Source organism: Pyrus communis, chromosome 16, assembly GCF_041283825.1.
Source record: "Pyrus communis isolate YQ-2024b chromosome 16, ASM4128382v1, whole genome shotgun sequence".
Taxonomy (NCBI): Eukaryota; Viridiplantae; Streptophyta; class Magnoliopsida; order Rosales; family Rosaceae; genus Pyrus; species Pyrus communis.
In genome coordinates, this window is record NC_142580.1 from 10,681,497 (window position 1) to 10,705,415 (window position 23,919).

Consider the following 23,919-nt stretch of genomic DNA (forward strand, 5'->3'; position numbering starts at 1 on the left):
ACCCAACTCACCTAGAAATGATTCGGGTGTATAAGTTTGTCCATTTACTTAAGTTACAATGTGTTTTAACAACGCCAACCCGAATCTTTTGGGTTGGCCAATAGGTTGGAGTCCAACCCGAGCCAAACCACCTAATGCTCATTGCTAAAATACAATTTATACTCTTATTAAACTGATATGATATTTTACATGGATATAATGTCAACACAAAAATGTTCACGAATTGTTAGCATTGCTTAGGCTCTCTTAAAAACTAGTTGAGAGAGATTGATACCTACAATGAATATTTTAGCAGACGACAATAACATCTCTTATCAAACTGTTACGACGTATTTCTTATGCATATATTCAAGTGATAAAACTTAACTTGTAATTTTATATGGTTAAACTATTTTGCATATTACAAGAATGTCATGTCATTCTATATACAGTGAGATTATATAAAAATATGCATTTTATTTGATAATTGATCACAACTTTTTATTTCCCTACTTAAAAATATAGCATGTTTGACAAATTTAAGGTTGGATCCTTGATCCCTCTGTCAATGCCTTTGAAATTTATAACGAAACCTCAACTTTCTTCACAATATCACATTAGGCAGACAACATGACCATGTGTTTCAACATAATATTTTACAAACTTCCATTATTTACTTTAATTTATACGATGGTAGTGCTATTCACGCACTCTTTTTTACTTCACACACTCATTTTTATTTTTTTATCCATTAATCTTCTTCAATTTATTCGATCTGTAATAAAAATTTGAAAACGATAAGTGAGAAATAAGAAGTGCCCTTGGAGATGACACCACCCCTTATATAATTTATAGGGGTGTGATATCCACACACCCCACCCCATTTTACTTCTCACATACTCTTTAATAATTTCTATCCGTTGATCTTCTTTAATTTATTCGATCTGATGTTCAAAAATTTAAAAAGTGTGTGAGAAATAAAATATGGTATATAAATATCACACTCTATTTACTTTGCATGTACTTTGCAGTTCACCTGAAGAGGATTAGTTTAATCACATCATTACATGTCTGTGGTCATACTTTTATAAAATCTTGCAGCAAAAGGACAACTCTGTGTCTGTCATCTTCCCACAGTTGCATGGACCTCTTTTAGTCACATGTCAAATTCCAGGGACATTACAGTGCACTCACACCAGTTCCGTCTTTTTGGCATGTGGTATATTTTTATTTTTGATTATTTATTTAATATATACTAGCAATTGTACACATATTATGCATGTATTAATTAATTTTTTTTAAAATAAAGTTTGCAAAGAAAAAAAATATAAAATAATCGTTAAAACCTCTTTTAGTGATTATTTTTAAATAATTATTTTGTCACTAAAAATTTATTGCATTAGAGAAAAACGTGAGATGAAAAATAGGGCAATTGATAAGTAAAATTATTTTGTCCCTTTGAGGACATCCGATAAAAAAAAGTAGAATTATTTTGTTTTTAATTTATTAATTGCATATAATTTTTATTTTGGTTATTTTTCTTTAAATATTGTTGTTAGTTTTGCCGATAGAGTTAATTTTCTCAATTTTTTTATTTGATAAAGAGAGCTTTGTCAATAAGAACTTTTTTTTCAATAAATTATTTAGATAAACAAAATTAAATGCAGTACACATACTATGTGTGTGATTTAAAATTTTAAAAAGGATTAAATTTAATTAATGTCAATTTATGTAAAAAAATTAGTGGATTGGGGAAGTTAAAAAAAGTGAAAAGAAAAGTAGACGCATGTGCAAATGAGAGAGAGAGAGTTTAGTGTATTGATTAACCGACATGGTTATGAGATTAAAAAAAAAAAACAAAAATTTATTTGTACGAAATTACTTTAATGGTTATATTTTTATCTTTTGTAATATTTTCTTTAGTTATGTATAAAAGGGTATAATATTTTTTTTCATTAGTTTTTTGTTGACAAACTTGGTTATATTAATTTGTAGTTTAGATAATTAATTTTTTTAAAAAGGAAAAAATAAATAATGGAGGGTAATACCGTAATGTTGTTGTATATTTGGCGCGTATGTAAACCACCAACGGACTCAGACTCAGACTCAGAGGAGAGAGAGTGATTAAATAAATAAATAAATAAAAAAGAAAATGAAACCTCTCAAAATTAAGGAGAGAAAAGTAAGAGACCAAAACCAAAAAACGCTTTGAAAACTTTGAGAGAGAGAAACCCAAAACCATAACCAAAACTTAAACAGGAGGGGAGGGAGGGAGGGAGAGAGAGAGAGAAAGAGAGGGGGAGAGAGAGAGGCAGAAACACACATACAGTGTTTTTGTGTGTGTGTGTGTGAGGGGAGAGAGAGAGAGAGAGAGAGAGAGAGAGAGAGAGAGAGAGAGAGAGAGGAGCCCTGAAAATCCAAACCCTTTTCAGAATTCCATCTCTCTGATAACCCCATTTGATCATAATCTCTCATTCTTCCTGTACAGAGAGAGATTGAGGGGAGAGAAAGAGAGAGAGGAGAGAGATTGTGGAAAAAGTCGAGATATTTAAGTGAAGAATCGAAGTGATTTCAGTGTGACCGTACAATGGAGCGGTACGGTCGGACCGCAGAAGGGTCACAGTCCGATCCGTCGCCGGAGTGGAACCTTCCGGGACCCGAAACAGGGCTGGAAGGTGTGACTCTTCTCTCCCCAATACACTCCGCATTTCAATTTCGTTCGAATTCGGATTCGATTTCGGGTTTTGGGGATTGCGACTTGGTGGGTTTTGGGGCGAATGCGGCTCCGTTTTTCCGAATTGGGTTTTGATCCTTTCGCTTTGTGTGATAATGCAGAGTCCATGTGGCCGTTGGGGCTCAGACCCGGGGAATCGTACCCGGAGCGATCCGACGAGGCCGATTGCAGTTACTACTTGAGGACTGGGATTTGTGGGTACGGCTCTCGGTGTCGGTACAATCATCCCCGTGATCGCAGTGTGGTAATTTTATTGAATTGCCCTTTTTTTGCTGCTTTAATTGGTTGTATTTGGGGCTTAATTGGATGGTGATTGATTGATTACCAGTGTGGTGCTTTCGTTTTTGTTTTGATCTTGTGTGGTAGTAGAGATATTGTGGGTTTCGTCTGTAGATTTGATGATCAAGTTTGTGGTATTAAGCAATTTGATTAGTGGGGTTGTTCTGAATTTGTTGAATTTCAAGTCGTTGTGGAGAAAATTTGAACTTTTTAAATTAATGGTTAATGCTGATATGATTACCTGTTTACTAGTTAAGTTTGAGCGGTACATATTTCTCAGGTTATCGGAGCGGCAAGAACTGGAGGATTAGAGTACCCTGAGCGAGCGGGCCAGCCGGTGTGCCAGGTACTTAACTTTTTTTCGAGTTTAGGCCAAAATGTTGCCTTGGCATAGTATGCATTTACAGGATTCCAGCAGATCACATATTCAGCTTCCGGTCTTATGTGTTCTGCATAGAGTAGCATCCTCTATTGACGATTGCATGCTTTGCTGTCCTGAAAATTTGTGAATCCCCTTTGTTTGATTGCTCTGTGATTCTTTGATGGCAGTATTATATGAGGACAGGGACTTGCAAATTCGGCGCTTCGTGTAAGTACCACCATCCTAAGCAGGGAGGAAGCTCTGATAGCCCTGGTTCATTAAACTATTATGGATATCCATTGCGGCCGGTCTGTAATTCTCAAATTTGAACTTCTATTTCTTCAACTCATTGTCATATTATAGATCCAGCTTCATGATTGTGAGGTAAAGTATTGTAATCATGGATATTTTGCAAATAAAACAGGGCGAAAGAGATTGTTCCTACTATGTGAAAACTGGACAGTGTAAGTTTGGTGCAACTTGTAAATTCCATCATCCACAGCCGGCTGGCATACAGCTTCCTGGGCCATCACCAGCACCTCAAGTTTCACCTGTACCTGCTACACACACATTGTATCAAAATGTACAATCTCCGTCTGTTTCATCACAACAGTATGGAGTAGTATTTGCAAGGCCTCCTTTAACATATGTTCCAAGCCCCTATGGTCAAGTGCTGCTTTCCCAGGGCACAATTCCTTTCCCAGGTTGGAATCCATATCAGGTAAATAACATTTCCTGCTCCATTATCTTTTAAGTTACATGAATTTCCCTTAAGCTGTTAGTCATGTGGTGCAGGCACTTGCAAGCCAATTGCCCTCTCCAAGTACTCAATCTGGTGTTGGTGCTAGGACACTGTATACCCAACTATCTCCTTCAGCGCCTGCATTTACTGGAATGTATCAACCGATGCCTTTAGCTTCCTCTCTTGGTCTTCCAACTACTAGCCAGAAGGAGCAAATATTTCCAGAAAGACCTGGTCAACCAGAATGCCAGTATTACATGAGAACAGGGGATTGTAAATTTGGTTCCTCATGTAGATATCATCATCCGCCAGAAGTTATTCAATCAAAAACAACTGTTCTCCTTAGCTCCAGTGGTCTTCCTTCACGCCTGGTGAGCCGCCCTTACAAATCCTTTTCAGCATGATGCTTTTACTAGGCATGAACCATGAGCTTGTTTACATAGCAACACTCAAATCTTTGTGGGAAATATGTGCTGAAACGAATATGTTGGTTGCTGCTGATAGATGGTAATTATTTGGTTTGAAATTATGTAAGTTACAGCTATCTGGATCATGATGATTTTTGGACCCAGGGTCCATTTTAGGGAGCCTCACTTAATTTTGGGTCCCTTTCGGTGTTTTTTTTTTTTTTTTTTTTCAATTTTCCTTGCATTTATGCTTTTTTTGTTGTTACTTCCAGGTGATATTGTCTGTAAAGTCTGCTAGTCTGCATTTTTACTAGTTGAGCATATTATACTACTTATTATGTTGGTTGTCACGATCTTTATTTTTATTAGTTAACATGCTGGCCTTCTTTCTTAGCATGAATTGCTATGTTAAGTTTGCTTGCTTGTACGTTTTTGTACTGTGAATGCCTTCTTGGTAAGTTATACACTTTTCTCCTCACGCATACTTATTTTTTTTTCTCTGTGAATTTGAAATTCTATGTGGTAATCAGGGTGCTCCACTTTGCACTCACTATCAACAACGTGGAGCATGCAAGTTTGGATCCGCATGCAAATTCGACCACCCAATTGGAACACTCAGTTACAGCCCATCAGCGTCTTCTCTTGCTGATATGCCAGTTGCACCCTACCCAGTGGGATCATCAATTGGTACACTAGCCCCATCATCCTCATCCTCGGAGCTGCGACCTGAGCTTAGTTCAAGCTCTGGAAAGGACTTGGTTTCAGCCAGAATGTCTTCGTCACTGAGCACTTCGAGTTTATCAGTAGGTTCAACTGTTTCTAAGGGTGGTGTTACCCCTGCGGGTGTCCAACAGTCTTCTCAGGGTTCCAGTCCTTCGAGTGGCAGTGGCAACAGTACAGAGTCTCATAGTTCAAGCTAAGAAAATGTCAAGCAATTTTTCATTCTTCCTTTTTGATCACCTTTCTCCCAAAGCATCATTTTTTACCCTTTTCAAGTCCTCCAACAGAGGCTTCAATTCTCACTGCCTTAGCATACATCAGTCATGTTCATCTCTGTGTTTATATCATCTTTATACGGCCATCCCTTTTATCTCGAATAAGCCATGGCCGACCTCCAAAAGTTTAGCAAACCCCATATAGCCTTCCCGCCTCTCTCTTCAATAACCTTGAAAGAATTTGCGGTTCCTTGAGGCAAATCCGTGTCCAGATCTTCAATTTTGGAGTGTTATCCTCATTTGTGCTCAATCCTTTTTCAAAATGAAAACAATAGTTCCAGGCAATCTTGCCTTTCCAATGACCGTGCATTCGCGTCTATCCTTTTCTGAATTTTCCTTTTCTAAACCAGGGAACGAGCTTTCAGTTAAAAACTTGGGAGTTTGAATTCATGTTCCCCCACTCTTTGTCCAAGGTCTATTTTCGATAACAGAAGCAAATTAAAGACCGAAAGAAGAAGGCATCACAGTGCTTGCTACTTTATTTGGGATCTTCAGATACATAGTTATATTCTGTTGTGTCAATTGAAATGCTTGACCATGTTTTTTATGTTATGAAATACAAAATATATGAAGAAGCACTCTTTGACTCTGTAATAATCTTTCTCTTCCATTATTTCATTGAGCGAGGAGAAAATCATCTTTGTTACTTTCCTTTACACTGCTTACATCATACATGCATGCGCGCATGCATTGGTACTGTGAAATGACCTAGATTGCATGTGGGTCAGACCAGTTGGTAAGAGAAGTGTGTTTGTCCCCTTGTGTTTAAGTTCAAATACGTTCTCTCTATGTTAGAGTAGCTTAATATATGTGTCGTCTTGTCAAAATGAAAAAAAAAAAGGAAAAAAAAAAAATTTCGGGCATGCACTTCCCTTTTCTTTTGGGTACTTGTTGGCAACTCTTTCAGATTGCTTATATGGCAGCATGGCCCTTAGATGAACCTTGTTAGAAAGTTGGAAATCCTTTTTCACCCATTTTCTTCTTAAAAGTAATATAAACTATGAGAAAAATGATTTGAACTTAAGTCTTCAGTGCATAAGAGGGGATGCATTCGCTTTAGCCAACGTGATTACATCCGCATCTGCATATGACAACAAAAATCATTGCATGCAAAACTTGGTCCAATTTGGTTCATCAAAGAGTACAAGTTTTGCCTTTAAATTTCTTCCCTTCTAAATATGGATTGAAGTTAAAACTGATGGGATGTGCGGTAGTTTAGGGAACTTTATGGCTTTGGTCATGTCTTCACACTCCTCCCAAAGATTTTTCACAAGTACCATATGATTGAGCACAAGATATTCCCAAGGAAAAAAGATATCATTGACATGGGGTTTATTTATAGGATGGTGTTATTTGCACACTAATTTTTAATTACCTCCTACACACATTTGATTTTAGTCATTGATCTTCTTTTATTCATGTGATCTGATGGCCAAACAGTAAGAAGAGTGTTGGAAAAGTAAAAGCACTGCCTTATTTATATATGCAGGAATTTCCCATAATACCCCAGTCTCCCATCCAAGAAAATGCACAATTACATGGCCAAAAAGCTAAATAATGAGACATTTTCCAGTCTAATTTATTTGACGGAGTGACCGACAAAGAGACAAGAGGAATCCAGGTTTGAAGGCAATGAACTGTGTTGGGCAAAATTAATGGATCTCCTTTCCTTACCTTCCAAACCATGCCAGTAGTGCTTGATGACCATCCTTGTAAAGAAAAACAAAGGGACAAAAAAGCACTAAAATGAAGTGCTTATGTATCCAACTTTAATCTTGGAGTAGACAAGAACTCTTGGGATATATTTAGGAGCCTTGTATGTTACCCTTACTTTCATAAATTTAGGAGAATATATAGATTTATTCCCTATGGTCATCTTATAATGTAAGTTGTCGAATGTCGAGCTTTAATTATTGTAACACGTCACTTTTTAATATGAATGATAATAAGAGAAATAAGATCGACCAGATGAATGTTTGAACGAATGATATTAACTATTTAATCTACAAGCTTGTTGAAGAGTACCCATATGAACTACAACTTTGCATAGCATAGAAACTAGAAAGCATAACAAAAAGCTAGAACCGTTATTGCAAAAGCACTAATACTTTGCACTTGTGTGGCTGAGAAGTTTAGTGGTCCATGTCCATTTTTGCATCCAAATTAAGTTGCATGCATCTTTTTGTTAGGCTACGTTGTCAGTTAAATGTCAGGCAGATAGCCGTAAAGATAGACACATAATGCAGTTATTATATTATGCAATAAAGCCATTAAAGTGCTAGCTAATATCATCAAATATTGGTACAAAAATATCGTAGAACTTACAATGAAAGAGAAAGGGTTGCAAGAAAAGCTCAAGACACAAGAAAAATAAGTGCATGCGTATGATTAATGGATAATTTCCATTGGTGCACGTACGCACCAGAAGTTAATCAAACGAGTGAGTGGGCAAACTCAATGACTGCATCACCAAAAGCGGGAACTGATGGAGAGCAAGAGAATGAAGAAGAAGATCCATAAGCACTTGACTTTTCGACGATCGGATACAACGCTCCCATGCATCCATCTTCAATCATCATAGGATTGAACTCCCATGGCTGCTGGTTATCCCAGAATCCATGACTGAATCCATCAAAGCAAGGAATCTGATGATCTCCATTGTTGTTATTAGAAGCTGCTTGCACATGCGCAACATCTAGAGGAAATGTAGCACTAGTGGAGTTATTAGGGTTTGCAAAACTACAATTTTGATCAATTTTCAAAGCTTTTGAGTTTGTGTAATTTGTGGGGTGGTGATTATCCGAAGGAGGCCTCAGGCAACTATCAGGAACAATGCAGGCCAAATAGCCCGAGTTAGAATTACTCGAATCGCCAGAGAAAAAGAAACCCTCATCATCCTCATCATGTGCCGATGATGATGACCTAATATTAGTAGGGTTTTGAAATTGGATTTGATCAGACTGAAAAATGTTAGAATGATGAGGTGGACTGTTTTGATTGGTGAGTTGTTGTTTAGCGGTCTGAGTGGTGAAAAACTGTGATTGCTGTGGTAAAAGGGTTTGGACATCAAAGGGTGAGAGGAAAGATTGGAAAGTTGTGTTGTCAGAGTAAATGAAGTTGGTTCTTGCTTGTGAGCCTTTCATGGAGAGGGCAGCTCTGTCATAAGCAAAAGCTGCTTCTTGAGCAGTGTCAAATGTGCCAAGCCAGTGCCTTTCTTTAGTGCTAGGGTCTCTGATTTCAGCTGCATATCTCCCCCAAGGCCTTCTCCTCACACCAAGAAACCTCCCTGGCTCGGCCTGCTTTCGCCTTCCTCTTCTCTCACCGGATTGAGAGGACGGAGGAGGTGTGCTTCTCTGCAGTACAGCAGCAAAACCCACCTGTGCCTGACCTTGCTCAAAAGCTTTGAAGGGTTTTTCTAGGGTTTTGGAGGTAGACATTGACATGGTACCGAAAATAATAAGAAGTTCTAGAGAAAATGTGAGAGAGTGCAGAAGGATATGAGAAGTGAAGGTTTTGGTTTTGGTTTCTGGATTTTGGATAGTGAAGTATGTAGAAGTTGTGAGAAGGGTTTTAAAGACTATGATTTATAATCAGGAGGAAAGATAATTTAGTGTAAGTAAAGACATACGTGACAGATATTTATTAAACAAATGATGTGTTTTTTAAACACTTGACAAGTGTTTATTAGACGAGAAATACCACTAAGACTATGTTTTAGTTATAATAGAGAATCTTATGGAGATAAGGAGAGGGGGCAAGGAAAAGGACATTGCAGATGTCATTCTGTGGAAGACCATCCTTCCCTTTCCACCTACTTTTTTTTAAATCTTTCTTTTTCTGATTTCTATTTAATCGTGCATCTCTTCAACTGCAAATAATAATAAGCTAGCACTTGTAGGTGAAAAATAATGTGTAGATTCCCAGCAGTACTTGTCAAAAACTCGAAATGGAGGTCTGTAACTGCTCTAGGGTCTTTTATTTTCTAGCTACAGTCACTTTCTTCCAAGTTCCAATAAAGCCCTAGAATATAAATTCTCTATCTATATGTAACTTGCGATTCCATATGAAAATGGTTTGGAAATTTACTCACTCATAACACTCTTAAGTTTCAAAGATGTTATTGTTGTGGCTTACTTAAATTTCAAAGATGTTATTGTTGTGGCTTATTTCAATTGACAGGGAGAGAGGGGGCCAGCGGCACAGAGAGAAAATAGAGAGATATGTGTTTGTAGGGTTGTGTAGAGCATGTGTTATTTTCCTATTCATTGCCTTTATTTATAGTAATAAGGGAGGGAAGAATCTTTCTCCTCCAAGGAATACGAATCTTAATAGGGTAGAATAACTAGAATAAAATATAATCTAAGATTTACACAATCACACTTAAATACAAAGTTTATGACAGTTATTATTTTATGAGGTAATTATTACATCATGTCTATGTAACTATTGGGATTTGTTTGTTTTATGAATTTAGGGTTTTGAATCTTAATGTGATCTACTCACGTGTGGATCTACCGTCTAATCTAGATGAAAATTGACAAGTAAACTTTATGCTTAATCTTCCATGAACCATTATAATACTAGAACTTAAGTTGCAGAAAGTCAATGTTTGAGGACTAAGAAGGGACTTGAATTGTCATACTACGGTTTGATCGTATTCCTCTTCACAGTGAGAGATCTTAGGTTCGAATCTCATAGATGGCAAATTCGATACCAAATTAGGTTGCCCATTGTGTGGCTTAGCCGAACTCCCTCTCCCCTTAATGTAAAAATATTGATGTACTCAAAAAAAAAAATAAAGGGGGACTTGAATCAATGATGCTTTTTATTTTATTTTTTTTCAAAAATTTATATTATTATTAAGAGAAATGGGAGAGTTTGAAACTATTACAAGAATTTAGGGTAGAGAGAGTTTCGAACTCAGGACGCATGGGTGAAAATCCAACACCCTATGCACTAGGATATTGGACCACATGCAGAATCAATAATGATGATTGGTGACTGGTAGATTAGAAAAAAATAATGTTCTTGTCTCATATAAATGGAATCATAAAATGAAAATTTTCTAGATACATATCAAAATATGAGTTGTCTGAACGAAGAAATGCAACTTTTTACACGTAAGGAACTAAGTATTTCTAATAAAAAAATCTTCAAATTTTAGATCAATCCTACATATATAAAACCAGCTGAAAAGGAAAACAACTGCGTGGTTTTTGAGTACCTACTCCAAGAAATGAATTCATAATGTACCAACAAAAATGATCTCCAATATTCACATGTAAATCCGCATTTTGTGCAACCAAATTCTTTGTAACAATTCGCATTTTCAAACGGAGCAGTTAAGATTTTTCTCAACTAAATCAAAATTATCAGAGAACAAAACATATTTTATTGAGTTTTTGTGGTCTACATCTTGGAAACAACCAACCCCACACCAGGACAGAAACAATAGGCTCCCTCGTAAGGAAGGGCCCATCACTCAAAGTTTTATGCTTGTTTTGTTTTGTTGGTTTATATATGCTTCACCATATAGGATGTTATTTTTTATTTTGTTTTCTTTCGTAGCAATAGAAAACTAGTAAGCATATGAAATATGCAGAGTCAAATCATGCAGTGTCCACTGACCATATATTTCGTTTGATTTTTTATTATTAATTGGGAGCGGCAATTGGAACTTAAAATTTCTTTAACATTGGGAGAGAATTACCGCTAGATGACCTAGTTGTTTCGTTAATTTTCAAGCTTGTTCAGTAATAGAAGATGTTTAAAGTCCTGAGAATCTCCAAATTAAGTTGTCTAAATTTTTTTTTTCGCCCTCCGAAGTTCTGCACTTGGTCACGTATTTTCTATAAATCTGGAGTAGATATGTGCCGTCAAGAATCACAATACAATAACATAAGTTAATTTGACTAACAACATAAACATTAATATAGTAACATAAATTTGGCCAGAAAACATTATTTTTATGTTTTTTAACTTCTAACGTACTATAAATTTGATTTTATATCCTGAATTGTACCATTAAATAGTTTCGAATGGTTGATTTTTTTGCCACCATCAATTATCTAACTTTTAATCTAGTGATACTCTTTTTCCAATACCGACAAGATTTTAAGCCTAAATCACACCAGCTATCAAGCACCTTATTAAATTTAAGTCATAAACAAAACCTTAATGGTAAATTTGGGGACAAATTAAGGACTAAAGCATGCAGCAAGCAGACGTTCGACATTCCATATTTACTATAAGTTACTCACAAAGGACCCTCTTTCAAGTAAAATATATCAAGGTTGGATTTAGACATTGATCATCGTTTCCAAACTTCGAAAGCAATAAAAAAAAGGGCTAGGTCAAAAGGCAATCAAGAGCTTAAAAAAACACTTGCAAAGCAAGGTGGATTAAACTGCCCAAACAAAAGTTATAAGTGGAGTGGGGCAAGTGTATTAACACATTTGATTATTTAGCAATTCCAGTAGGAAAAGTAATCTTTAAACCCTTTGATTAGTTAAACCTCACATTGCCAAAACGGCATGGGGAATGGCATAAACTAATCACAATGCCAAATGGGTCAACCTACTTTCAGTTCATTTAGCATTTCCAAATGTTGCAATGCTTTGCCACTGGTCACTGTCATGGTCTATTGTGTTTGTGTAACGAACCTAACAAATATGAATAATCATAAAAACATGTAAAATGTTATTTTTCCTTACATGCAAATCGTAGTCTTATACATTAACTTATTAAAATAATAAATAAGAAATTATGCACCCTTTTCAAATAGTAATTTATGTGCGATTATGAATAATTCTTCACATATAAGCAACCAAATGCTTTCTTATAGAAAAAGAGAAGAAAAAAAGGGGGATAAATTATCAATAGTGTATCAAATATGGAGAGAGGGGTTTACAACTTACAAGGGAAAATACTAAATAGTATGATTAATTACAAAAAATTGGTTCTTTTAAGAATGAGATGGACTCAATTGGAATCTATGACCCTTGACTCCTCCACTAAGAATTTGAAGAAACCCAATAAGATAGGATTGCTTCATGAAACCCCATCTTAATAAATTGTGGAAAATGAAGGATTTTTATGAATTTAACATTAAAAGAGCAGAAAGGTTTGGTCTTTGGTCTTTAGTCAAGCCCCATCTCAAAAAAGTGTTGAGCTAGTTGGAAAGGATGGAGTGTATAAATTAACATGACTAAGTACTCATTAGATTTGCTTAAAACGTATTTACTTATTAGACTTGACCAAAAAAAATTTTAAAAAAAAAATTGCTTAAAATGGATAACAATTTTGTATTTAATATTGACAAAATAAAAAATAGAAAATAAAAATAAAAGAGATGTGGTAGGGGCCTCTCTGTGAGACTGTCCATTCCCTTGTTCCAAGTTTTTCTTTAACAAGTGTCTGGTGTTTAGTCAAATGAGAATTTTGCACATTCCCCCAAAACAAGCACATCATACTTTTCATTAGGGTTAAAGGTTCCCCCGGGATTTAGGGAAAATGATAGATGTGTCTTTGTTTTTAGGACTTGGACTTTGACACAGAGGGAGGGAGGGAGAGAGAGAGAGAGAGAGTTTTTTGAGGTTTTGGAGCTTTGAGATTGGTGGTGGTCTTTATATTAATTCAAGAAAGGTTCTTTTGCACTTTGATTGGAAATGTCCCATTGTTAGATTTTAGCCTTTCGTGGTTCAGCTACTTTCTACTTTCCAGTAAAATGCAACACGCTTGTGTCTTTCCACTACGATGCAGTCAAATTATGTGTATGATAATAATAATATATAATAAGCTATTCATTTTTCATTTATGTTTCGACAATACCTTAATCTATCAAATCAAAGATAATATAAATTTGTTCACTTACTTAAGATTCGTACATTTTTATCGTAGAAAACTTTTTAGTCCAAATGGTTCATTTATTAATCATCGCTTAAATGAGATTGTTCACTCATTCGTATGTATCTAAAACTTGATAGTTTTGAAAACAATTTTGATTATAATAATCTTTAAACAATAATTAACAAAGTGAACAATTTTAATTATGTAATATGTACGATGAAAATATGTTGATCTTACGCTTGATGAGGTGGGTGTAAGTTTGTTTTGGTTTTTTGAAATTATTTTTTCTTGAGAATACTACATACTATATTAGTGGCTTTATAGCTTGTGGGTGAAATGCTATTTGCCTGCCTAAATGATCATTGTGTTAATTTGCCAGAGTGATTGGGCGACGTGTGATTGGTTCTTATAAAAATAAAACCCTAGTGTTAGTGTGGTAGACCACTCCACGCTTTCATGGCCTTGATGGCATCTGTCTCTTTGGTATTGATAATTTGATATACTAAATTAACAAATGAATACTTAGTGATACCATCAAATAACACAACTCCAATGTAATACCAAGTTAAATTACTTTTTAGTTGATTACTACTTGACACACACTAAGATAAACCATGACTAACCAACCCAATACTAAACATGTCAAGTTAGTATTAATCTTTGTTTAATGATACTAAACAAAGATGCTCCGGTTTTGATTTAGCCCATGTAACTCCTTTGTCTTGAATACATAAAGAAAATGGAACAATATTCTCCAATTATCGTTACACATGCATTATATGAAGGTTTACTTTTAGAATTCGATTTTAATCTCATTTTACTTCCTGTAATTCAAAAGTCATAATTTTACTCCTTGTAACTCAAAATTTTACTCCATGAATGCTTGGAAGATTCAAGGATTATTTTAATAATTTTCCTGTGATAGATTTAAGAATTATTTTATGATGTTCCGATATATGAAATATTCTGAGTTTTATAACCGTTAAATTTGTTCAACTATACAACTCCATATCTAATGATTAAAAACCATGGTCCGAACACCGTAGAATTTTTGGAGATTTGGTTTAGAAACAGAAACCTATTTTGGTTCACAAGATACAACACAGTGTAGAGATCTGCTAGTGTGCTAGGGAGTACGGACTACTGTTTGACGTAGAGGTCTGCTACTCCTGCCACGTGACACTGTAGTGTAGAGTGCACAATCTGCAATGCCATAGCCTACGAGAGAGGATCTCGCCGGATCCTCTTTGTGAGGATCGGAAGGATTCTTTAATTTTATTATTTTATTATATATCGTGCGGTTATAAATTATTTTAAATTATATTTAGAATTGAATAATAAAGTATTTGACAAAAACACAATGTACGATAAACGAACATAATTAAAGAATATCCACAATCTTCATGAAAAGAATCCAGCAGCGAGGATGCTATCTCGTAGCCAACAGGGACTACGTGATCAATATATTGATCATCCAGTGTGTTTATAAAGTTGGAAACGTGGCGACCTCTCAATGCGTTTTCTGGTGTCACGATGACGTTGCAGAGAAGAAGAAGATCTTGGCCGTACAAATGCAAGTGCCGACGTGGTACGTAAATCACGGAACATCCGACAGCGTAGAGTAAGATGATGAAGATACGAGGTTGAGGAACGGGAATGAACGAAGCAGGCAGCTCAGTACATCTTCCATTCTTCTTCTTCTTCTTCTTCTTCATGCAGAGGGAGGGAGAGAGAGAGAGAGAACAGTAAAAGCGAATCTTTAGAGAGAGGGAGAGAGAGAGAGAGAAAGGGGGAGTGGTCAAAGATTGTATAAAAGGACGGTTGGATCGTGAGATTGGACGGCTACAAAGGTTCTGTTGTCGTTGCCTTGGGGAACAAACCACGATATTTACTCTACCCTCAACCCCTTCCCATGCAGAAACTAGAAACTCAAACTAAAACTGAACCGAACCAAAAATATACAGTAAAAAGCTGAAGTAAACAGTATAGTAGTAATTCTTGCTATTGGATTCTAATTTCATTAGAACTACGAGAAATGACGGAATTTAACAAATGGTGAACTACGAATGGCTTGAATCCGTTTTAGGTTATTTAAGCAGTCTAATACAAAAGTTTGATACAACCATAAAATAAGAAAAAATGATACTACGCCATTGTTGAACCGCTATTTTGTTTTTGGCCATGTCTCGGAGGTGAGACATGATAGCTGAACAGGTACGAATGTATGTTTTGGTGTCGCATGTCGATTTTGAATGTATTTCGGAATCAATGCGTTTCTACTGAATAATGATACATGAAATACAAGGGGATTCCTTTTTCCTTGTAAATCTGAAGTGGCAATTGGCAATAGTTATATTGTTTTTAGTAGCTAGATTGCTTTCGTGTTTAGTTTAGACATCCTATTGGAGCTTCTTCTACTCTTCGTACACAGAGAAAGAAGCTTCACATCATTGGAAGATCAATCGGTAGTTATGACACAATGCAAGCAGTTAAACTTAAACCGACCTTTTAAGCCCTAAGGACATGGCTAGGAACATTGAACTACATTGCGGTGGGCTCATACAAGGGTATCCCTCGAATAAGCTTATCTGAGGGATCCCTCAATGAACCTGCCTTTGTGTGCGTTCATCGTGTGGGATGCAAGTTCATGTGTGAATGAGCGGGCCCTTGCTCTTGAGTATGCTTATAGGTGTGCGAATGTGTGAATATCACCAGAAATGACAGGATAACTAAAATTTTCTATAAGTACATCAAAGCCTGTTTCATTCTTTCAACAGATGTTACTGAATTTCATGAGTTGTGTCGAGATCGTATACGGAGAAGAGAAACAAATTGCAAGAGCTGATACCCTTCTATTTCTATCGGTTAGCAGTGAAATAACACACGAGACCACGAGCTCACTTCCATTGAGGCCACTTGGTTGTTTCTGTGGATCCTTTCCTAAAACTTGAAAAACTGGAATTATCTGCAGCATCGTGCCATACCATTTCCATCTGAAGGAAGCAAATGAGAATATGTTGTCATTGGAAATTATATTAGAAGAAACAACGCTACAAGTTTTAAGTTGGACACTTCAAGAAAGTAACAAAGTAATAACAGAGCAAAGAAACATACATCTCCAACAATCACCGTGTCGCCTTCTTTCACACCAAGTTTTATAAGAGATTTGTTCACGCCACAAGCATCCAGAACATGCTGGAACCTTCTCCCAGAATCCACATATCTGTTCAAAAACATTCATTACAAATTTTCCGTGAGGATCGGAACAGCAAAAACAAGATGCAAATTATATCAGATAGCAACACTGAGGCATCGTAATCAATTTTGGAGAACATTGAATTGTGCATGATCTGACTACAGATTATAAACGTAAGTTCATGAGCACTATGTGTTCTGTGTGACGGTGTGAGACAAAAGAAAACCAATTTATACTAAAACAAGGGTGCTATTTACAGCCATGATTTTATTAAACCCATTGAACAATGGACTAGCTGTCCTTTAGAAACAATACAGCAATAAGAACAAACTGCTAACCATCATACGGAAAACATTGCATGAAATAATTCACACCAGAACTTAAACGTCAGCTCTCCAATATGAAAAGAAATAGAGGAAAAGGGAATTTCCTGAAACTCAAAAAGAGACTCGAGGCCCCTCACTTCACCTTCCCAACCCCTCCCCTCTTTTCCCCTTACCCCCTTCTTTATATCTAAAGACATTTTGTGCACGTGAGCTATTCAAATTAAGGAAATCCTTATCTTTGAGTAGTACTGCATTAGCACAAAGCAATTGAAGAAGAACGAGGTGGCTGTTGATCTGATCTTCATTAATTCATCAATCCATATTCATTATGTATTTTCTAACAAACTACATCATAAAAAGAGGTGGTTGTTGCTTCACTCTATTTACTTGTGCGATTGTCAGACTCACACCACTGATCACTCCCCCCTCATCATGCACTATTCTTTTAAGAAGAAAGAGAAAATGAAACTAAAAGACTTCTATTAGTCAAAATTTCATGATATTGAATCCACAATGCAGGTCACCCATTACAATGCAACTTTTGGAGTTTGAACTTTCCACTATAACCAACAGATAACGAAACAAATTTGATATCATAACAGATCAGACTTGTGATATCAAGAAAGCATAATATGAAAAACTATAACAGTGACATTATTATAACAGTTTCTAACCTACCTCCAATTCGTCATTTGAACAAAGCGTTGCAACCCAGATCCCACAACATGCCAAGTATTGCTACTGTTGTCATGAGTGATCTCAAACTCATTAATAGACGCAGTTTGCTGCTTACGCACCATCTCAGCTACATGATTCAAATTGACCGGGTCTTCCATATCAAAACCAAAGAGACTTGTCAACACAGTGAATGAGTAACATATGGAGTTAAAGCTTATTTATCCTATAAGTACAAGCATTTATGGATGTTAAACATTAGTCAGCTGCAAAAAAATACTTATAAGCTCTGCTTTTCTCTTTCTTTCCCCTTTTCTTCTGTTATTACACATACAGAATTTTGTTTCTTACAATAAAGCGAGACCATTTACATTAATGTAGTCATGCCATTTCTCTTCCGTTTTCGATCAATTCCAGTGTCGCTTAAATTATAGTAAAGCTTACTTCCAAATTAAACAGTGACATATCTATTTGATAGCCCGTCATCAAACAATCTTCATAACATGTATAATTTAAACAACCCTATAGTCCATGTGATAATGTGAGAATAAAACAAAATCCACAAGATAATATATGCATGCATTTAGTTAAGAAACCCTTTTAATATAGAAAAAATTAAAGTAAACTGACCTGGGAACTCCTCCTTGGCCACTTTATTTTCTCGTAGAAGCTCATAAGCAGCACAGCTCACTTCATGAGTACCCTCTCTTTTCACTGCACTCATGCAAAAAACATGAATCCCACGAGATTCTAAATTTTCTTTGAATGATGACCAGTTTTCATATGCATCTGGAAGGTCCATTTTGTTAAACGCAACTACATAAGGCTTTTCAGCAATTTCAGGGCTAAACAGTTCCAACTCCAGACGTACTGCATCAAACTCAAATTCTGGCTGTTGTGATGAGCCATCTACGACATGTATCTGACATTTCCAGAATGATGAATATCTTATCAATAACGATGGTGTTGATAAGGAATAAAACAAAACATTTTTGCACAAACTTTAAATTAAATAAGGGAACTATATTAGCACTCCAAAATTCTCATTGTGCACTCCAAACATTCTATATGTAGAAAGAAAAATACGCTTGTGAGGAAAGCGCAATGAGATTTTTGGAGTGCCAATAACAATTCCTTTAAATAAGAAAATTTGAAACAGTGATTACTAAACAGAGAACAAAAGGGAGTTTTCATTTTCCTCAGCCACAGAAAGAAGTAGACTTAACATTCATCGGAGACGTAAATTTAGCCTCATAATTTTGCATATATTCTATCATGTAAAGGAAGGACACAATGGATGATACCAGAAATTGATTAAAATGACCACCAGAAAAGACCGTATAATTTGGTTGAAGGAGAATTCATACTGTGTTTCCACAGGGTAATATGCGAAGATGAGCTAATGACAATTAAGATGATAAAAAATATATCAAGCTATTTTAATGTTCGAGCATCCAAAATAATTTGTAACAAAGTTCCACATAACTTGAGAGATGATGGTCAAAGCCTATACCAGGGCGGAACACCTCTCAGTGTGCCGTAGGAACTCATGGCCCAAACCGAAACCGCGGTGTGCTCCTTCAAGTAAACCTGGCAGATCTGCTACTACCATTGTAGAATCATAGTCAAACGAAACCACACCCAGATTGGGAAGTAAAGTTGTGAAGGGGTAATTTGCTATTGTTGGCTGAGCAGCACTTATCACACTCAAAAGTGTGCTTTTCCCTGCATTTGGAGCACCCACTATTCCAATATCTGCAACCAGCTTTAGTTCCAGCTCCAACCACCTGCTCAATAATACCAGCATTTATTCATACTGTATCCCTAATTTTGAGATCGCTGGGACCAAGGAAAGGCCATTGATTGAAAGATATCAGACAACATAGACCAATTCTAAGAATTATTTTAACTAAGCTAAAGACCAATTTTAAGAATTATTTTAACTAAGCTAATCTTCAACTGTTTGATATACTGCCTAGCTTTCAAGATTGAATCTGCAAATCGAGCTTAGAGAAACACTACAAGTCTACAAGAGGGTCTACTTTTACAGTAACATAAGATCTCCTGGAAAGCACCTAGCTTCTAATTGCACCAATATTTAGGTCACCCTACCAATTTCAAACTGCTTCAGCGCATATCATCTTCTACTGCCAGAACGATGTCTCAAATCAATCCTTCAAAAGTTTTTACCATTGTTTTAATTTTGAATGACTACAGACTAACAAAACAATTCCATCTACCACAAATCATCCAAACAATAATAAAGAATCAATGATGACAACAACAGCATGCTTTACGTTAAAGCAATTCAGATTGACTGACAAGAGACTCAAAGAAGGGTAAACTCACATCTCGGGACCCTCTGCACCATTCTCAGCAATCCTGGGGACCTTATTTGTCCCGGATTTAAACGAAGCGTTTCCTCTCCCGCCTCTCCCTCCAGGCAACAACAATGCACGCTGCCCCGGATGCAACAACTCCAGAAGCACCTCATCCTTCCCCGCCTCTCGGACAACAGTCCCGGGCGCCACCTTAATCACTACGTCCTCTCCCTTAGCCCCATTCTGAGACTGCCCTCTTCCATGATCACCTCTCCCTGCCCGAAAATGTACGCTGTTTCGAAACGGCAGAAGTGAATTCATCGACCCATCCACCTCCATATACACATTCCCACCTCGCCCTCCGTCGCCGCCTGAAGGTCCCCCCAAAGGCACGAACTTTTCCCGCCGCATTGCAACCACGCCGTTTCCTCCGTCCCCTGCCTTGGCAAAGATTTTGGCGCGGTCGAAACACCGCATTACCGCTGGCACTCCCTTCTCCTTCACTTCCACTTCCTCCAATTCACCCTCATTACCGGAAAAATTCACAGCTTTGCCCTCCTTGAACCCTAGGAACTCACCGTCGTCGTTTTGATAAACATTTTCCAGTTCGCCGTCAATTTCACCATCACTGTCATCCTCCTCCTCCTCCTCCTCATCCAGTTCAGAATCGTAATTCCCATCAAAGACCTCAAATTTCCCAGAATTCATCCCTAATTTCTTATATGTGCCACTTTCTTCCTCCTCCTCTTCGTCGCTGCTTAAATAATCAATCTCCTTCTCAACCACCAATGCGGCATTTGACTCAGAGAGCTTCACCTCAGACGAGAGCTCCAACAACGACGCATCGAGAGACGGGAGAGAGAAATCCTCTCTGGGAGGCAGGCGAGTGTAGGTGGTGGCCTCGACGCCAACGGAGGACAACTGCTTCGCGCCGGTTCGACCCTTCAGCCTAACGTTAGGGTTAGGGTTAGGCCTCGGAGTTACCTGCTTCTTATTCGGAGGCTTGCGAGTCTGTGGGACCCTCGGGCGAGCCATGGCGAACGGGCAGAAGCTTATGGATATGGTCGCCATTTTCAGGCGCGGCAAACTGAAACGAAACTCCTGAGTTTTCTTCAACTCAACTGGAAAAAGCCTAGTGTGTCTGCATGCCACGTGTCCCGTTCTGGATTACGTTTTCGAAACGCAGCGTTTTGTTCATGGGCTTTTATTCTTTTCCCTTTCCTTTACACCCTTGTTAGGCCATCTCTAGCAGTGCTGCAGTGGACCCATGTTCTTGAATTATTTGGATCATAAGTACGGGACGTTGGAGCAACGGTATATTTGTGTTATACAAGTTATTTTTTTAGAAAAAAAGTTATACTCTAGTTAGCAAGGGATTATTTACTAGCTAGTTGGCACGGTTGGCTACAAGTAGGTCTCAAGCATAAGACTACGAGCACAAAGGGTGAATGCTCCAAAACACTTTAGTTAGAGCATCCCCAGTGAGGGGGCTGGAAAAATGGTAGATGTAACTTGTTTTCGAGCTCTGAAAATCTTTGAGGTTTTATAAAAGAATATCTCTCAATGAGGAGCTATTTTTTTTAGGCTCTATATGGATATATAGATTTATTTATGTAGTAATGTGATTATGCAATTTTTTTTTTTTTTTTGTGTTAACTTTTCTTAAGTTGATTGACACACCCCTACAGGAGTCGAGGCATGCTGGCCGACACTCGAAAGTGACGTAACCAAAAAGGAAAGTGATGCATAAGAAAAATGTGGATAAATTTAAACCCAAGCTAACATTTATTTAATCTAAGGTAAAGAGTGCCCAGTAGTGGGAAGAACCCATAAAACACAAATGTTCAGAGCATAGATGACAGTACGATAAAAGTTGTGCAGTCGAAACTAGTTAAAGTACTTAATACACAACCAGGAAAATGCCCCTACATTTATCTATGGAAATGTCAGAATACGCTGGAGATTCCTCGTATGCCACAACAAGTTTAGCTATCTAAGTCCTGGATGGGCGAAAAACAGAAGGGTGAGTGAGCAAAAACAAAGGTTTATAAAATACATTTATTTCTGAACAAACTAACCCCTCGCCGTACAACATGTATAGTTTCCAAAAAAATCATACTACATATAAGTATGAAATCAACTGTAAATCAACAATAAATCCAGAAATACGCTAATCATAATATCTCAACAGCAGCATAAGTAAAATCAGGTACTCATCAATCTATGCTAACACACGAGTTCATGTAGAGGGAATCTGACATGAACATGACTGGGTGTAATCACAATATACGCTCGAGTACTATAATCACGTGAAGACTGGCGCTAGGCGCATCACATACGAGTATGAGTTGCCTATTGCAACCTATACGACAAGACTGTCACCTACAATGGATCCAAGGTGAGCGTGCGATGCGATGTGAACATACACGTGAAGTCTGGCCCTGACCCGAGCGAGTATAACACCGACAAGTATAATGTGTATGAACATGCCATGACAATATGTAAATCTCAACAATATAATGGCATTTTTAAAATTAAATAAAACATGGCATGATAGGCGTAAAATTAATCAAAACACTTGTGGAAACTATAAAACTTTGTATATTATATATATATATATATATAAACAAATGCCCACTCACTGATACGTCGATGGATCGTAGCCTCCTAGCCTTGTTTGTCCTCGTACCTCCTCGGGGTAAGTCTCACCTATATGTGAAATAACTTTACTAATTAATTAATTAGGACATACACTAAAAGGCTAGGAAAATCCCCCATAGTTTGCTTAAATGGAGGGTTTAAATATACGAAAACATTCTACTCGACATCATGGACCCGTACACGTCAAGCGCACGCTGCCCTGAGGCCGGACGAGCCCTCGCCCTCACGTGCAGGCCACGCGCCTGACAAACTGACAGAAACCTTAGGGAATATTCTGTCAAATTTGACTGAATATTCCGTTAAGTTTAAACGACGTTACCTAACGGCGTCATAATTTTCCATTAACTTTAACGGAATATTCTCCTTCTTCTTTGGTTGTCCTCCGCCATCCGTTGCCATCTGGTTCGCCGATTTCTACAAAAATTCGCCAGATTCTAGAAAAAAATATAAAACTTCATATCTTCTTCATTTCTCAACCATTTTTTATGTACTTTATATGGAAATGAATTATGAAGAGTAGAACAAGTTTATACCTTTCAAAAGTCCAATAAGTGGATGGAAATGGACTAAAAAAGCCTCGAAACTCTAGGCCCTATTTTCATCGTCTCAAACACGTGTGTTCTCACGTTGGCTCCACTTCAAACCTAGGCTAGTGGCCATAGGGAGTGGTCTGGATGTCTCCAAACCTACCAAAACCGTGCAACTTGAACGGAAAGTAATCAAAAAAATCTACACCTGAGGCGGAGCTTTGAGTTGCTCTGAGTTAGACACTCAAAACTCAACCACTTTAAGATCGGCTCGTACGGATGAACTCGTGAGGATGAGGGGAGCACGATGGTGGTGATTTAAAGGTCGATCTGTGAGGTTTGATGATGATTCTTTGTTGTTGCAGAGAGAAGGGAGACTCGGGTGAAGGAGAGAAGAAGAAGAAGAAGAGAGAGAGAGAGAGAGGGAAATGTTCTGATTGGACAGAAAGAAGAGATTATCTGATTGGGTGAGGGAAAATAGGAGAAAAGTTGATTGGTTGGTGAGGGAGAATAGGGCATGGGACATAATTTAAAAAGAAGAAGTGATAAGATTTCTACAATTTGAAATCACATGAAATCTAACGCGCCTTATCAAAAATAGTAGTCTAACACTAAATTATTAGTGCACACGTGTACAAATCTACCCATTGTTAACGCACTTTAACTAAACGTAACTTCTTCATTACAAATCCAATTCGGGTCTAACTCGCGCTCACACATTCGTAACAACGAGTACTAATTAATTACGATATCGAGAAAAATAATTTAAAAGCCGAATAACTACGTCAACGTCAGGTTCCACTTTTGCCAAAAATGGCATATACGTCATTTTACACCCTCGGGGAGAAAATTACATGGAAAATTAGGG

General features: G+C 37.2%; 3 protein-coding genes across 5 annotated transcripts; 1 reads left to right on the forward strand and 2 right to left on the reverse strand.

The window, feature by feature from the left end:
* Window positions 1-2,138: 2,138 nt before the first annotated feature.
* LOC137730986 (zinc finger CCCH domain-containing protein 34) lies at window positions 2,139-6,131 on the forward strand. Its single transcript, XM_068470017.2, has 7 exons — window positions 2,139-2,654; window positions 2,815-2,957; window positions 3,273-3,338; window positions 3,542-3,661; window positions 3,778-4,074; window positions 4,149-4,466; window positions 5,033-6,131. The coding sequence occupies exons 1-7, from the start codon at window positions 2,567-2,569 to the stop codon at window positions 5,420-5,422; spliced, it is 1,422 nt and encodes a 473-aa protein (XP_068326118.2). The 5' UTR covers window positions 2,139-2,566; the 3' UTR covers window positions 5,423-6,131.
* Window positions 6,132-7,729: 1,598 nt separating this feature from the next.
* LOC137730798 (ethylene-responsive transcription factor ERF086-like) lies at window positions 7,730-9,037 on the reverse strand. The gene has a single exon (XM_068469770.2). The coding sequence runs from the start codon at window positions 8,938-8,940 to the stop codon at window positions 7,930-7,932; it is 1,011 nt and encodes a 336-aa protein (XP_068325871.2). The 5' UTR covers window positions 8,941-9,037; the 3' UTR covers window positions 7,730-7,929.
* Window positions 9,038-16,063: 7,026 nt separating this feature from the next.
* EMB269 (GTP1/OBG family protein) lies at window positions 16,064-23,553 on the reverse strand. 3 transcript variants are annotated; one of them, XM_088687794.1, is made up of 10 exons: window positions 23,058-23,553; window positions 22,844-22,958; window positions 22,506-22,572; window positions 21,793-21,863; window positions 19,892-21,117; window positions 19,056-19,329; window positions 18,173-18,464; window positions 17,546-17,696; window positions 16,460-16,568; window positions 16,064-16,338 (listed from the first exon to the last, which is right to left on the reverse strand). In XM_088687794.1, the coding sequence occupies exons 5-10, from the start codon at window positions 20,932-20,934 to the stop codon at window positions 16,243-16,245; spliced, it is 1,965 nt and encodes a 654-aa protein (XP_088543920.1). In that variant the 5' UTR covers window positions 20,935-21,117; window positions 21,793-21,863; window positions 22,506-22,572; window positions 22,844-22,958; window positions 23,058-23,553; the 3' UTR covers window positions 16,064-16,242. The 3 variants fall into 3 exon arrangements, with proteins under 3 accessions (XP_088543920.1, XP_088543921.1, XP_068327208.2); XM_088687795.1 differs by lacking the exon at window positions 21,793-21,863 and having other exon boundaries at window positions 23,058-23,520; XM_068471107.2 differs by lacking the exons at window positions 21,793-21,863; window positions 22,844-22,958; window positions 23,058-23,553 and having other exon boundaries at window positions 22,506-22,592.
* Window positions 23,554-23,919: the final 366 nt, after the last annotated feature.

What these genes read in the sequence shown, in the direction of transcription:
- LOC137730986 (XM_068470017.2), top strand. Translation starts at nt 2,567, where the DNA reads ATGGAGCGGTACGGTCGGACCGCAGAAGGGTCACAGTCCGATCCGTCG. An exon ending in ACCCGAAACAGGGCTGGAAG is followed by an intron (nt 2,655 to 2,814) that starts GTGTGACTCTTC and finishes GTGATAATGCAG; the next exon opens with AGTCCATGTGGCCGTTGGGG. An exon ending in ATCCCCGTGATCGCAGTGTG is followed by an intron (nt 2,958 to 3,272) that starts GTAATTTTATTG and finishes CATATTTCTCAG; the next exon opens with GTTATCGGAGCGGCAAGAAC.
- LOC137730798 (XM_068469770.2), bottom strand. Translation starts at nt 8,940, where the DNA reads ATGTCAATGTCTACCTCCAAAACCCTAGAAAAACCCTTCAAAGCTTTT.
- EMB269 (XM_088687794.1), bottom strand. Translation starts at nt 20,934, where the DNA reads ATGGCGACCATATCCATAAGCTTCTGCCCGTTCGCCATGGCTCGCCCG. An exon ending in GGTGCAGAGGGTCCCGAGAT is followed by an intron (nt 19,330 to 19,891) that starts GTGAGTTTACCC and finishes ATTATTGAGCAG; the next exon opens with GTGGTTGGAGCTGGAACTAA. An exon ending in ACACGGTGATTGTTGGAGAT is followed by an intron (nt 16,339 to 16,459) that starts GTATGTTTCTTT and finishes TGCTTCCTTCAG; the next exon opens with ATGGAAATGGTATGGCACGA.